Source organism: Erpetoichthys calabaricus, chromosome 5, assembly GCF_900747795.2.
Source record: "Erpetoichthys calabaricus chromosome 5, fErpCal1.3, whole genome shotgun sequence".
Lineage (NCBI taxonomy): Eukaryota > Metazoa > Chordata > Cladistia > Polypteriformes > Polypteridae > Erpetoichthys > Erpetoichthys calabaricus.
In genome coordinates this window covers 188108760-188125550 of record NC_041398.2, presented here as the reverse complement: position 1 = coordinate 188125550, position 16791 = coordinate 188108760, and the positions used below count along the sequence as shown (strand labels likewise).

At 35.1% G+C, this 16791-nt stretch overlaps 1 protein-coding gene across 3 annotated transcripts in view; it reads right to left on the bottom strand.

The window, feature by feature from the left end:
- The window catches only part of LOC114652109 (ephrin type-A receptor 5), a 426918-nt gene that overhangs the window by 46114 nt on the left and 364013 nt on the right, over nt 1–16791 (bottom strand). For all 3 annotated transcript variants that reach the window (XM_051927777.1, XM_028802306.2, XM_028802307.2), the window contains exons 12-13: nt 11789–11850; nt 8891–9100 (exon numbers count right to left, since the gene is read on the bottom strand). In XM_051927777.1, the coding sequence (XP_051783737.1) occupies nt 8891–9100; nt 11789–11850 (272 nt within the window). The remainder of the gene's footprint in view (nt 1–8890; nt 9101–11788; nt 11851–16791) is intronic.

Sequence of the window (16791 nt, the reverse complement as noted above, 5' to 3'; positions counted from 1 at the left end):
ATTGTTCAGAAATGCTTAAGTAATATGACTAAAATTGCATGTGGTTTATTTATACTTTTAGCTACAGAGATTATGTGGCAAGGTTTTAGTGCTGGGATGTGCATTATGTAGCCAAAGAGCATGCATACAGCATGTTGTTTTCCAGTAGTGTAATTAATAATAAAGCAGCCCTGTTTCATCTTTTTAACTTTCACGTCAAGCTAGTTTAAATGTAATTCCATATTCCCAACAGTTAAACTAATAACAATCCTTTAATCTCTCAAAAACCTACTACATTTGTGCAAAAGTTAATCATATAACATATCCTGTTATATGTTTTCCCCATCTACTTTGCAGTCTTGTAATGACTAAATTCACGAATACATGACTTTTTACGATTTTCAATTACTTGCTCTTATTGCAGAATATAAATCAATTTATTTCTTTTGTTTTTACTCAAAAAAGATTTGTGACAGTATGAAAATGAAAGTTGATCAAATGCCATACGTGCAAAGCAAGGAGAAACATAAATCTTTCACAATAAAAGGTAATCTATTTTCATTTTTAAAAGCATTCAGAATTTGTTAGTATACACCTCATGATTAATTTTTGTTTAAAGAGTTAACACTTTGAGTTCTATAACAAACTAGCTGTGTTAACTGGCTTCATCTGGAAAATTTTTCCGGTCAGTGGGCCTTGGCTATAGAGCCATTGGTGAATTGGATGTATCAGAAGTAGTATGTAACTAAGCACTTTTCTTTTTACAACATATATATATATGCCAGATGCAACCCGTGCCGAAAGCTCACGCACACAGCGCCTCAACGCCCCAGAGTCAAACCCAGCGGCTTCCCAGAGTCAGTAGGTGGTGCCCAAACAACACAACACAACACAATCTGTAAACTAAACTTGAGGTAAAGCGTGCACGCCAACAAATTGCCATGGTGACATATTTAAACATAGACATAGAATAACTAGACATGACCAGCAGAATCGTACGTCAACATCGCCACCATATTATGAGTGGCACTGCTGTGGAGTGAAGTAATGAATAATGTGCTGCTTGGAATTGTACAAACCGCTGTACGCTTCAACCCAGATCCCGGGGGATTACATTTCATAGGTAAGGCTGAACAATTGTTTTGGTTATATTTGGCCATTAGAAAATCCCGTTTTATAATCTTTACTTTAGCTAAGTCAGGCTAAGCTAGCAAAGCTATGCATTTATGTCCTCAAGTGAGCCTCCAAACAACATTTTGCCTAAACGTATTTAGTCACTACCTATGTAGATTGTTGTTAGCTGTTAACATTTCTCAAACTTGATGATGTTTTTTCTCAAGGAGCACATTGAGGAAACACAATTTGAAATTGACAACCATCATTTTATTCTCATGTCTTTAGTTATGTCCGTCTTCCACAAACTAAGGCTGCACCATATTGCCAGACTGAATACTCTCAAATTACAGGATCTGAGTGAGCGAGAGGAGTGTAAGTCTGGAGGAGATCAGTGAGGTTGTGGAGAGCTTTAAATGTTAAGAGCGGTATTTAGTATTGTATTCTGTAGTTGACAGGGAGCCAGTGAAGTTGAGAGAGAATCGGTATAATATGTTCAGTGGATTTAGAACAGCAGGTTATTATCCTGGCAGCAGAATTTTGAAGAAGTGATGGATAAGTTTTTGTGGGATGCCAGATAGAATAGCATTACAGTAATCTATACGTGAGGTGACTCGGGCATTAACCAGTACTTCAGTACTGTGTTGCGTAAAAACAGGACGAAGTCTAGAAATATTTCAAAGATAGAAGAAGGCAGTCCCCGAAATGTTACTAATATGGGAGGAATTATTTAATAGTAATAATTATAATTATTTAATAATTGCCATTATTAGTGTATAAATGGATATAAATAATTGCATTTAAACGATTCGCCAAAATCTTTTGTATGTAAACGATATTGTTTTAAACATTATTGTTTTTTCATCAGAAAACCCGGTTTTTACGTCCACCTGTATTAGTTTAAATGGCACTTTTGCCACTCGCAATAAGGCTGACGCTCTGACGTATCGTGTCGACTGTGAAACACAATGAATGCGGCGTCTATCTATATATGTCTATGCATTTAAACTTGAGGTAGTGGTGACTACTGACAGTGCCAGCAGTCAGCTACACCACAGTACCAACGGTCAGTGTTCTCCACTCCACAGTGCCAGCAGTACTCCACTACACAGTGCCACCAGTGCTCCACTCCACAGTGCCAGCAGTCAGTGTTCTCCACTCCAAAGTGCCAGCAGCTACTCGACTACACAGTGCCAGCAGTCAGTGTGCTCTAATCCACTGTGCCAGCACTCAGTATGGCAGCTGTCAGTGTAGCTTATTTGAATCACATTAAGGTAATTCAGTGTTAAAAGTAAGTTCAATTATGATTCTTAACAGCAAACGACTTCTAGCTAACAACACACCCATAGAAAAACAAAAACGAGACCGCATGGATAAAAACAATGAACGAAGGCGCCTACAACGCGCTTCTGAAACACCAGAACCAAAGCAGTCACAGCTCCAAAAAGAAACAGCTTTAGTACAAATATATTTATTTAATTAAATGAAAACTTTCCCAGGACGCTCCCACCCTCCATGATTTTTCAGCCCTACAAAGATCGGAGGGAACAGAAAGTAATTGCCATTCTTGATTTTGAGATTCTTTAGAGAATTGGGGGTTTACTGGTATTATATATATTACAAGGGGCTAATATTAGTTCATTTGAGCTGCTTACTTTTGAACATGTTACATACAGTCCTTGGTGGTGGTAGTGTGAAAGAGATTTCAGCAGAACTCTTATTAAAGTGGTATGCGGTAATGTTACAAAGTTGATTCATTCAAAGAAAAAATCTGCTAAAAACGTGACTCTTCATTAGTATCAAAGCCTAAAATTAGTACTACCACAGTGGATTTGAATAAATGTCTTTTGACAAAAAAACACTTGCTTTTACTCAAATTCAAAAGCTCTGACCTATTCTCTTCTTCTAACCTTCTGAAAAACTCCATAAGCTATAGAAAAACACCACACTTCATTCCATTCAACCGTGGCTTCACTTCATTGGTTAATTTGCTGCGTTTTTCCTTTCTTTCATTTATTTCAAATTTGTCTTTTTTTAACTTTAAAAAATTCTTTAAAGTTAAAAATTTAAAAATTCTGTTTCTTTAAAAAACACTACATAATATTTTTCCCTGTCTCTAACTGTGCTTGTTTTACCAAGGGGACATCCCTCGCTGTGGGTCAGCAATGAACTTAAAAAGGTAAAACTGGGTCCCAAGATCACAAAGGTCGAGACACACTGTTCTAAGATAAACACTGTAATCCTGTGAGACAATGAATTGTCATCCTAAAGTAGTTCAGGAAAAAAAAACAACAAAAAAAACCAGCAGTTGATAACTTTGATGACATGCCACTTTTATCGATGTTCTTATTTACATTTTCTGAGCGCTGATGAACTTGTATGAAACAGCACATAAGCTGATGGGAATTGCAGTCCCCACTTTAACATTTGCAAAAGGTTGTAAATAAGATGGTGAAGAGCTAATATATATTAAATACTTTTCTTATTTGATCAGTTATGCGAAACTGATTACACGTACAGCCATAGTACCTGGCAAGCACTTGCTAAACATGTCTTCTTTGAGCTTCACCTTAAGTTTACTCCTTTTCACTTCACTTCTGCGGATGGCCTTCATTTGCACAAAGCAGCCTGACCAATTTCTGTGTGGGATTGTTACCAGTGCTATTACGGTATGGGGGATGCAGTGAGGTAGAATGCCCCACTTGCTACAGTATTATTAATGAAAATAACAACAAATAAACATGTGTCTGCTAATTCTATTTTTTCTACAATGTCACCAAATTTTAAACAAATCTGTCAAGGCATTTTTAAGACTATTCTATTGTGGGTGACTTTTTACCCCTAAATATTGATATATTGATGTTCTTAGTGGACACCTACTGCCCTTCATGTACCATCCTCCCAAGTTTTTAGTTAAATGGTAAATAGTGTATTTGTTATTAAGTAATTGAACTTAGCAATATATATATATATATATATATATATATATATATATATATATATATATATATATACAGTGATCCCTCGCTATATCGCGCTTCGCCTTTCGCGGCTTCACTCTATCGCGGATTTTATATGTAAGCATATTTAAATATATATCGCAGATTTTTTGCTGGTTCGTGGATTTCTGAGGACAATGGGTCTTTTAATTTCTGGTACATGCTTCCTCAGTTGGTTTGCCCAGTTGATTTCATACAAGGGACGCTACTGGCAGATGGCTGAGAAGCTACCCAACTTACTTTTCTTTCTCTCTCTCTTGCGCTGACTATCTGTGATCCTGACGTAGGGGGCGTGAGCAGGGGGGCTGTTCGCACACCTACACGATACGGACGCTCGTCTAAAAATGCTGAAAGATTATGTTCACGTTGCTACCTTCTGTGTGCAGCTTTTAAGTATGCTGCACGGTGCTTCGCATACTTAAAAGCTCAAAGGGCACGTATTGATTTTTGACTTTGTTTTTCTCTCTCTCTCTCTCTCCCTGCTCCTGACAGAGGGGGTGTGAGCTGCCGTCTTCAACAGCTTTGTACCGCAAGCCAAACAGCCCTATTGATTTGTTTGCTTTCCTCTCTGTTTCCTTTGAAGAGGAAGATAGGTTTGCATTCTTTTAATTGTGAGACAGAACTGTCATCTTTGTCTTGTCATGGGGCACAGTTTAAACTTTTGAAAAAGAGACAAATGTTTGTTTGCAGTGTTTGAATAACGTTCCTGTCTCTCTACAACCTCCTGTGGTTCTGCGCAAATCTGTGACCCAAGCATGACAAACATATAAACATATGGTTTCTACTTCGCGGATTTTCTTATTTCGCGGGTGGCTCTGGAACGCAACCCCCGCGATGGAGGAGGGATTACTGTATATATATATATATATATATATATATATATATATATATATATATATATATATATATATATATACTGTATATATATTTTAAATGATCGTTGCGCAGCGCAACATGCAGATCACGCAGCACGGCAGCAGCAGCTGCTGTACAGACTTTTAAATGATCATCGTGCAGCGCAACATGCATATCATGCGGCACGGCAGCAGCAGCTTCTGTACGGGCTTTTAAATGATTGACGTACTGCGCAACATGCAGAACATACAACGCGGTAGCAGCAGCTTCTGTACAGGCTTTTAAATGATCGATGTGCAGCGCAACATGCAGAACACGCAGCTCGGTAGCAGCAGCAGATCTGTCTGCATCTCCTTAGCGTGCGTATGTATGTCAGAGGACTGGGACTTTGTGAAGTGTGGTCCAACCTCACATGGGGAGGTAAAATGGGGGGGGGGGGGGCAGGAGAGCTGGGGGAGAGAGAAAGAAAGCAAGCTATTTCTAATCTATCCTTTTAATCTTTATAATTGTAAATGCCAACATAACAATAGGCTTCATGGCAATAACTCCTGGGAAAATTGGAAATTAAGGTCAAAGATACCTCAAAATTTCTAAATCCAAACTCAAGAGCATATTCCTTCTACTCACCGGTGTATCACTGCTACTCAAGAATTAATTATTTCTTTGTAGATAACAATTTCTTGCCTACGATTAAATCTTCTAGGTACGACACTATTGTTATTTCCGACCATGCCCCTTTGATCTTAGAGCTAAAATCATTATGCCCCACACACTCATGTTGCAGATGGCGTCTTAATCCACATTTCCGTCTTAACCCACTTTTATTAGCAGACGAGAACTGTACAGAATTTATATCCAAACAAATCAATTTTTTCTTAGAGACAAATACATCTTCAGAGGTTTCTGCAAGAATACTCTGGGAAACCCTGAAGGCCTTCTTAAAAGGACAGATTATCTCATACTTTTCTAACAGAAATAAATTGGAAACCAAGAAGGTATCAGAGCTAATTAGTGAAATTACTAGAATAGATCAAGAACATGCCAGGTGACCAAGTGAGGCACTTCATAGGAAAAGACAGGCTCTGCATTAAACCTCTTAACAACTAAAGAAGCTGAACAACTCATTTGTAAATCAAAACACCAATACTATGAACATGGAGAGAAAGCTAATAAGATCTTAGCTCAACAAATCCACAAGCAAGAAGTTCGCAATGTAATCCCAGCAATTACCAACACAAACAGAGACAAAATCATTGACCATAAAAATATAATGCACACATTTACAGACTACTATAAATCCTTATATTCTACTGAGTTTAAAGAAGACAAGACAAAATCTAATGTATTTCTGGATGCATTACAGATTCCACAAATAGATAGTCTTAGTGCAGAGCAATTGGATAAACTTCTGGCACTATCAGAATTACTAGATGCTATAAACTCACTTCAGAGTGGGAAAGTAGCAGGCCCTAATGCTACCCTGCAGAATTTTATAAGAAATTCTCAACTCAGCTACCTGCCCTTTTATTAGCAACATTTATAGAAACTAAAATTCTACCTCAAACTTTTTTCCAAGCATTAATCACCATCTTTCCTAAACAAAATAAGGACTTATTACAATGTGCATCATACAGAACAATTTCACTTCTGAATAATGACATTAAGATACTCTGCTAGAAGTTCTAGCTAGAAGGATGCAGAAATTGCTCCCTTCGGTAATATCACAAGACCAAACTGGATTTATTAAAGGCGGACACAGCTTCCAATCTTTGATGCCTGTTTAATGTAATATATTTACCCACAAAGTCAAACACCCTGGAGATATTATTATTGTTGGATGTAGAAAAAGCATTTGATATGGTTGAATCGAACTACCTTTTCACTACATTGGAGAAATTTGGGTTTGGCCCAAACATTTGTGCATGGGTCACATTACTGTATATCAATCCTGAAGCTTCAGTTTGAATTACCAATATTAATTCAGATTACTTTAAACTAGAATGTGGTACCAGACAAAGATGCCCCCTGTCACCACTGCTTTTTGCAATCGCCATTGAGCCACTGGCAGTTCACTGTCAAAATGCTTATGAGATAAAGGGGATTATCAGAGAAGGACTTGAACAGAAAATTTCTCTATATGCACATGATATGGTACTATATATATCTGATCCACAAAATACTGTGCTTGCAGTCCTAACAGCTTTAACAGAATTTCAAAAGATTTCTGGTCTCAATCAATTTAAATAAAAGTGTGCTCTTTCCAGTGAATTCTCAAGCACACAATATTAGATTGGACACCTTCCCTTTTATCATCGTAGATCAGTTTAAATACCTAGGGGTAAACATCACAAGTAAACACAAAGCTCTTTATCAACAAAATTTTGTCATCTGTATGGAAAAAATTAAGCAAGACTTACATAGATGGTCAACCCTTCATCTCACTTTAGCTGGAAAAATTAACATTGTTAAGATGAATATCCTTCCTAAGCTTCTCTTTTTATTTCAAAACATTCCAATATACATCAATAAATACTTTTTTAAGAAATTAGACTCAACCATAACCTCATTTATTTGGAATTCAAAACATCCACGTATCCAAAGGGCGACCCTACAAAGACCTAAAGTGGCATGGCTCTACCTAACTTTCAGTTTTATTACTGGGCAGCAAATATACAAGCTATAAAAACCTGGACATGAACATAAATAGATGAACATACACAGGCTTGGTCCGCAATAGAAATAATATCCTGCAGTACTTCTCTATATTCCTTGCTTTGTACACGTTTGGACAACATTAGATTCACTACATTATGTCTGGAAAACATTAGAATCACTTAGATATCTGTACATAGACAACATCTTTGCATCCTACTAACAGTTGCACTCAAAATGTAACTTTCCAGAAACACATTTCTTTCATTACCTTCAAATTAGAAACTTTGTTAAACAGAACCTGCCCAATTTTCCTCAACTTCCACCTACCTCTATGCCAGAAAAAATACTGATCAGTCTTGAGGACTCAGACAGCATTTATGTAATATATAAAACCATTTTATAGTCCCTCCCTTTCAAAGATCCAAGAGTACAGTGGGAAAATGATCTCTCACTCAATATCTCAGAAAAGGAGTGGAAGGTAGCAATGCACAGAATTCACTTGAGCTCCATATGTGCAAAGCATACAATTATTCAACACAAAATAATATATTGAGCACATCTGTCTTGCTTAAAATTGTCCAAAATGTTTTCAGGGCAAGATCCAACCTGCGATTGCTGCTATCAAGTTCCATCCTCACTGTGCCATATATTTTGGGTGGGCACCAAATTAACATCATTCTGGACCAAAATGTTTAAATTCCTTTCAGACAGCCTTGGAGTCACAATCTCTCCTAACCCATTAACAGCTGTGTTTGGTGTACTCCCAGATGAGCTTAAAGTGGAGAATAACAAACAAACTGTAATTGCTTTTACTACACTTATCTTGCTCAACTGGAAAAATCCCAACTCTCCTATTCTAAGTTAGTAGGTAATTGATGTTATATACTATTTGAAATTGGAAAAAATCTAATTTGGACTTAGAGGATCTGTACAAAACTTTTTCAAAACCTGGCAGGATCTAATCAACATTTTAGAATAAGCATTTAAATTAAGGAAGCAGATTCTCTCCCCTCTTTTTTTTTACTCCATTTATCTTTATTTGTTTATTAATTTATCTATGTACTTATTATTACTAGCTTAAAGTTTTACTCTGCTGGTCTAGCTCTCTTTCTTGGGGGCGGGGAGGGGGTTGATTTGTTTCAAACCTATCTTTGTAAAATGATGTATTTGTATGGAATGTTATTTGATTTTAATAAAATAAAAAAGACCTAGTGTTGTTTCACTCAGGTTCATAGTTTTACACAAAATTAGTTATTTAAATCAACATTTCATTACAAACTAGTACATACCCTTGTTGTATACGCTGCTTCTGGATCATCTTCTAGTATTCTTGACAGACCAAAATCTGATACTTTACAAACAAGGTTACTATTCACCAGAGTATTTCGTGCAGCCAAGTCTCGATGAACAAAGCCCATGTCAGAGAGGTACCTCATACCAGATGCTATCCCTCTCAACATCCCTACTAGTTGGATAACTGTAAACTGTCCATCATTTTTCTGTATCAAAAACATATATTTTGTTAGTACATTGCAATTAGAACAATTTTAAATTAAAGTAACAATAAAAAAATCAAAAGAATGCAATAAGAAATATTTAAAACTATAATAAATATACAGTGATACAAAGTGTTTAATACATTTTTGAATTCATTTTTACAGGGTATGTTTCAGTTTGTTCTGTAAAAAAATTAGCTGGTAACATTTTCAAAATAATTTGTCACTGTGTCTCCAGAAAAACATCATACTTTTTCACTGCAAATAGAGTAACAAATGCTTTGTAAAAACAGCACAAATTAGGCACTAAACCTGAGTCTCGCAGGCCATCACTGCACATGTCTTTATCCATACGAGCAAATGATGGTGCCTTTTTCACAGCTGAAAATCATTGATATCTGCTATATAACTTCAAATAAGAAAAAACTAAGAATTCAGAACTGCATAAACTTTTTCTTGGTATCCAACCATCCATGAATGTATCTTCTATATATATGTGCATTTAAAAATGTCAAACTTTTAACATAATAGAGTCACACGGAGTGAATTAGAAGTCAAAAGAGTAAGCATAAAAATGCACCTCTTCCATGCACTCAAAAAATTGCAGACTTCCATAAAGTCATACTGCACTTACTTAGTCTTCAAAATATTGCATACAATACTTAATTAAATTAGGTAAACTTTATTAGTCCCAAGGAGAAATTCAGATACATACAGCAGCAGAAACATAAAAAACAAGGATATAGACTCACAGGCCAAATAACACAGCCAATCAATCAATCAATCGATAAGTAAATAAAAATAAATAAATAAATATTGTGCAGACACTTCAAACATGAACTTAATGAGTGCCACTGGAGGAAGCATTGAATTACCTGATAACAGTGGGCAGAAAAGACCCTCAGAGTCATATCTTAGCTTATAAATGCTCCAAGAGATTGCCTCCTGGAGGGGATGTGGGTGATTTTTCATGATGGCATCAAATTTTGCCACCATTCTCTTTTCTACACAACTACTGGTGTGTCCAGGATTCCCCTCGGTGATGGAACTGGCTTTCCTGATAAGTCTGTTCAGACATTGTGCTTCTTTTGAGCTCAGTATATGAAGCATAAAATATGATGTATTTGATATAGTGCTAAATATTTTTTCACTATTTTAATAAAAAATCTGTGAGCTGATGGGTGCAATAAATCAAAATATTACATATAAACTTTGGCCAGTGGCAAATGGAAGCTACTGCTAGAGATGAACAAAGAATGTTGAACATGTTTATTTCATGTTAAGAATCTAAGCAAGAATATTAATTTATTATAGCTTTCTGTATTACTAACCAAGATAAGCATGTTTAGTACACAGGTGGGTGTATATTTAAAAGAGTAAATGCATTTTGTCACTTTAAATTTTCATCGAATGTTTACATATAAGCCAGAGAATTTATAATTCAGCATGCAGATTTGTATAATTTATTTTCATATGCCTCAAGAATGTTTGCTTCTCTTCAGGGAGAAATGGGCATATAAGTAGCAGAGGTACAATAAGCAAAAAGTACACACCATGTACACTGACTACTCTGTACACAGGACCCCTGTCAACTTACAATATTAGACAAAGCTTTAAAATTGTCTACAAACTGAATCAGTCACCTACTTGGTTTGACTTCTTTAAATTCACTATTCAAGAGCAGTACCTGTACACAGTGTGCAAAACAAATGTTTATTTGTTTATAAACAAATGTTTATTTGATATAATTTCTAATGCTGACTTTAAAGAATGCACATATCATAAGAGTGTTAATTTATACAAAAAACTATTTCTTATTAAAAGTTTGCATTACTGTCACTAAAATAATGAATTCATGCTTTGTGGCATTCTCATTAATGTTATTAAATTATAAATATTACAGTTTCAATTATGTATTAAATCATTTCTGTTTTTTTCTATTTTTATTTGGTTAACAACTGCCATATCATATGTAACACTTTTGCATCTATACATGATTATTATTTTACTGCATAGTTTTTTTTTCTTAATTGAGATTTTTGTATAGAACTATCCATCTGATTTCTGTTTGGATTTTATTCATTAAAGTACATTAAAGATTACAGACATATTCAGTCTGTATAGTGTGTAAGGCTTCAACAAGCACTCAAAGGAGTAATAGTTCATGACAAAGCACATTTCTTGTATGTGTACCCAAACCCAAACTTAGTTATAGGTAGCAAGTTAAAAGCCAACAATTAGCCTGTTTACATATAATTTCTTCAGACTATCGGCAGGAACCTGGGCTACCCAAAGAAGACTCAGAGTGAGTCCACAAACTCTGGAGGGCCAGTCAACAGACAGTGTATCTAATACTGGTGTTTGGAGGTTTATGCCAGCAGTAGTAACTATTGTGGGGTCAAACCCTACAAAACCTTAACTGATAATAATAATAAAGTAGTATAGCTTAGAATTTTACATATGTTTAGATAATGTACCTGGTTATAACAGGTTAAAATTATAGCTTCAAAAATGTCTTTAATAAGACTTTTTTATTAAAATATTCAGTTTTATGGCTTAGGTGTTTCAGGCAAAAACAAGACCTCTCTCAAATAATTAATTTAATTTTGTTAGTCTACAATTCTATCTTCAAAAGAAAAAAAAAAGATTCACACATACATATTGAGGGAATGGTTGATAATTTCAACTTACCTTTAGAAAAGTATCAAGGGAACCATTTTCCATGTACTCAGTTACTATCATTACAGGTTTACCTAGTGGTAAAAACAATAAATCAATGTACAGCAACAAAAATGTATTTTCTTAACAATTCAACTTTAAGTCAGGTTTTTCCATAAATAAGTTACCTATAGCAGTTATAAAAGATATTTGGTCTAAGGCACATTTTTCAAAATATCCACTTAACCAATTTGAGACATTCTATAAAATTTAAGATCTATCAGATTAATGTTTTCAAGGATGAAAGTATACTTAAATGAAAGTATTGCATTCCATCTGATTATCTGGAAATTTCATATGTATATAACTAAAACTGCAAGCTATGTGAATGTTTGTTTTTCTGTTCGATAATCCCACAAAAACAACTTAAATGATCATGAAATTGTGCATGTGCCTTGCTGTTGGTCCATAAAATGCAGTCTACACAGTATGTCATAATAGGAAGAGGGGTTATAAAGGTAGTGGGGAAACTTGTAAATCAATGCCAAATCTTCAAATCTCAGCAGGCAACATTAATGCACTTGGTCGAGGGTATCATGATCAGCATGCACAAAGCTTTGCATCAAAGTTTTGTATCAGCCAAAGCTAAATTTCATCCAAGACCGTAGATATGTAGAGCATTTTTTTCTTAAATAAATGCAGGATTACAGCTTTTGCCTAAAAGTAGTTTTTTTGTCTCATTATAGGTTGTGGATGGCCATGTTGAATATTGACAAGCAGGTTTTTACTCCATTTGTTTGTACTCAGGCAATGCTGGGTAATTTGATTAGTTTAAAATAAACATAGATGATTTAATTTAACTTTTAAACTTTCAGCGTTTCCAAGAAGTCTAACATATTGTAATGCACTGGGTTATCAGCAGCAAGTGAGCAATTTCAGTGCCAGATACAGGGAACCCTATAAAAAGAGACAAACATGCCTGTGACAGACAAACACACTTTTATGAGTGTATTTTTGCGTTATTTAAGGATTTTTTTCCCTATATAATCTTATTCTGATAACTTTTTATCTTTCAAATTGAATTCAAGAAGTTATATTTTTTTGCCCTGATTTTTATTATTTATGTGATGTTTGCAGTGTTGTTCACTGACATGCATTGTAGGGTTTATGATACCACGGTATACTGCGTGTGAATATTTTGATTCTTTTTTTATTTGATACATTTTGTTAATGGCAGAGTTCATACTTTCAAATTATCCCTTGGTGGATATAAAACGTTCAAAAAAGAGCTAGTTACTGTCTTTCTTAGTAGGACCTAGTATGAGGTTTGCTTTCCTGTTTTTGAACATTTCACTTTTTGACTACAACTCTGTTTTACCCTTTGATCACTAGATGCCTGATTTAATTTTGTCTCCATTTCTGACCCATACTTTCCTTTTTCTGACTATGGTTATTTGTATTCTAATCATCTCCTGGTCCTTTAAAGCTCACAGTAATCCTCAAAACCATTTGTGTTATAATGCTGTCGTAGTCACACAATAACCATTCTAGTGTGGATAAAGTGAGTGGTCTTTCTTAGAATAGCAAGCTCCTGTACCTAAGAAAGCAAAGGGAATTAGTAATAATCTGTTGGGTCATCTCTGGCAAGTGCTACATTATAGTTATCCTAAAAATAAAGAAGGGTTAAACTTCAGTACTTAAAAAAGAATGAAAAAGAGTCAATGTACTGTATTTAGAAGCCTTCAGGAACAGAAGATGTTTCATGTACAGTAGTTGCTTCATAATGCTCTCCTTCACTGTATAATTATTGTATATTTAAAGGAACACTTGCCTCAGGGGAATAATTAGGAAAAATGAATTGTCATTTAGACTCAGAAATTGAATTTTCCAAGTTTCTCATAAGAGGAATGTTTATTATGTCTAATTATTCATATCCATTTGAGATATTACTACAATCACTAGCTGCAATAATTGCCATACTGTTTGTCATTTAAAATGAGAACATATACATATACTGTATAGATATAAAAACTGTATTTATATATATATATATATATATATATATATATATATATATATATATATATATATATATATCTCCATCCATTTTCCAACCCGCTGAATCCGAACACAGGGTCACGGGGGTCTGCTGGAGCCAATCCCAGCCAACACATGGCACAAGGCGGGAATCAATCCTGGGCAGGGTGCCAACCCACCGCAGATATATATATATATATATATACAGTGGAACCTCGGTTTGCGAGCATAATTCGTTCCGGAAACGTGCTCGCAGTCCAAAGCACTCGTGTATCAAAGCGAATTTCCCCATAAGAAATAATGGAAACTCAGATGATTCGTTCCACAACCCAAAACTATTCATATAAAAATTATTAATACAAAATATAAAGTAAAAATACATAAAACAAATTAATCTGCACTTTACCTTTGAAAAGATTCATGACTGGTATGAGTAAGTTTCTAAACTCTTGTGGGATTCCACCCAATGGGACGACAAGCGGAAGAGTGTCCCAAAGCAATTGCAGTCTCCCGGCGCTGTACAGTTTGCCATAAAAGCGAATCCGAAAAGATCGCAGACATGCCATAAGTGCCTGTCGTCGATGGGTGATACAAGGAACAAGGAACATTATAAATGTGCAGGGCACAGTATCACTATTACTGCCTGACTGCTGTGTCTGTGTATAGGAGAGTGGCAGATCCCGCTACCATAAATAACCGCGCTGTTGCTGTTTCAAGCTGAATGAAGCTGGTGTTGCTAAAGTACTGAGACTCAGCTTCATGTTTTGGGGTGCAAGACAGGGACTCACATGTCACAGCACACACGCACACACACAGAGTCACAATGCTGTTGTAAACAGTATACGCTCGTACAGATGTTGACTATATGAGTGAGGCACACCGACTCAGATGGAGAATAGGAGACAATTGCCCACAATCCCGCAGCGAGAGAGAGAAGAACCATCAGCTCAGTTGTGATCGCATGACGCTCAGCAGACAAAGTGTATACATACTACTCGTATTGCAAGACCTCGCTCGTTTTTCAAGTTAAAATTTATTTAAAAAATTGCAAAACACTCGTAAACCAAGTTACTCGCAAACCGAGGTTCCACTGTATATATATATATATATATATATATATATATATATATATATATATATATATATACATATACACACACACACACATACATATACACAAGTGGTACCCTCCATAATGAATTCTGAAGTGTAGGTGTATAAAAAGTGTTGTAATATCTACATGGTGTGACTGAAATGTATGCAAAAATCATTAAATTAAAGTATGAAATGTGCACTTTAAACATGTCTGAGTTGTTTGATTATTTTTTTAACTGCAGAGCAGAGGAGCAAATTAAGGAAAATGTGTCTTTGTCCCAATTATTAAGGGCATGGTATATATTGCATATACATAACTGTCAATTTGTGAGTTATTGTTTATTTTATTACTTACAAATTACTTACAAATTTTCTAGTTAAATTAGAGAGGCATAACTGATTAACAGATAGCATAGCTGCTTCAAAGTCTTTGAACACCAGATTTTATTCCACATTAGAGTGCTTTTTCGTGTGAAGGTAGCATGTACTTTTGTATTTGTCAGAGCTTACTCTAGAATCTCCAGTTTCCTCTAGATCTCTATAGACATGACGCCAGGTTAATTAGTGTCACTACATTGCACCTGTGTGAGAGATGCGGGTCTCTGTTTACATAAACTCTGTAAGAAACTGACGCCACATGCTTACTGTTGATTTTAGTCTGACTTTCAACATTTCTGAACTGGCATCAGTGTGTTTTAGAAAGGAATGAATGAATGAAAGCTGTTTAATGATTAAAGAAAAATGTGCCCCAACACTGCATGATAATGGCTTCTCATTCCCAATGGCAAACCAACATCAAATTACCTATAATAAAAAAGGATTTTTTAGTCAAATGCATAACATACCAATGAATATTGCTTCATTTAAAAAAGATAACTTTTTATTTGACAAGACTGTGTCATGCTGAGAACAGATGAAGTAACAAATTGAGGACTAAATAGAAAAAACGTGATACTGTATATTGCACATTAAATGGAACTAAAATCATTATGTCAACATACGTAATTGCAAGGAGAACATCTTTTATTAAAGCTACATAGAGCATATAATTACACTTTTAATACAGTTCAGTCTGAGAAATTAAGTACCAAACACCTTTATGAAAATGACATCCATAAATGCTTAATTATCATGATATGGCTGACTAAATTTTACAGCATAAACCCTTTTTAGCAAGATATTTGCAATTGTTTTCATATTCCATTTCCCACTTACATGTCTCTGTGTAATTAAATTAATTAACTAGGTCTTATCTGTAGATTCATCCTTTTTAGTTAATGTAAATGTTTTATAGATTATTCTAATTTATTATTACACATCCAAATATGAACTGAAAATGGTAAAAATTTGAATGTAAAGATTGCAGTAAAGTCATATAGTATCATTTATTGAATTTGCTGTCAAGACTGAACTTGAGCCAAATCATTTTCTCTAAATGCTTTTTTTTTCATTACTGGCTTGAGCTGTACACTGTACACATGACAATACATTTGATTTTCAACTTGAGCTTGTGTTTACCCTTAGCAGAAACAGATACAAAGCAGGAACCAAACCTGAATAGCATGCAATCAGAGTATTAAATATCAAGTCTTAATTTCAGGTAGGTCAAATGTTTACCAAACTATTAATTACATCATCCCTGCCAAGTAGCATGCCCCTCAGTGTTCCATCGGTCTGACAGGAACGCAAATATTTTTCTTGTCTGTTAAGCAGTTACACCTTATGCCACCTAGTTACTTAGAATTAAACAGTGCAACTTGGCAATGCAAAGCAAAGGTTAGCCAGATAAGAAATTTGCTCTTATATAGTAGTTTTAGACTATGAATACCAACATGCAAAAGCAGCAGAGCTGACTTGATACTGGCTGGCAGCTATCAAATTAATTAATGTGTCTGCCTCTAATC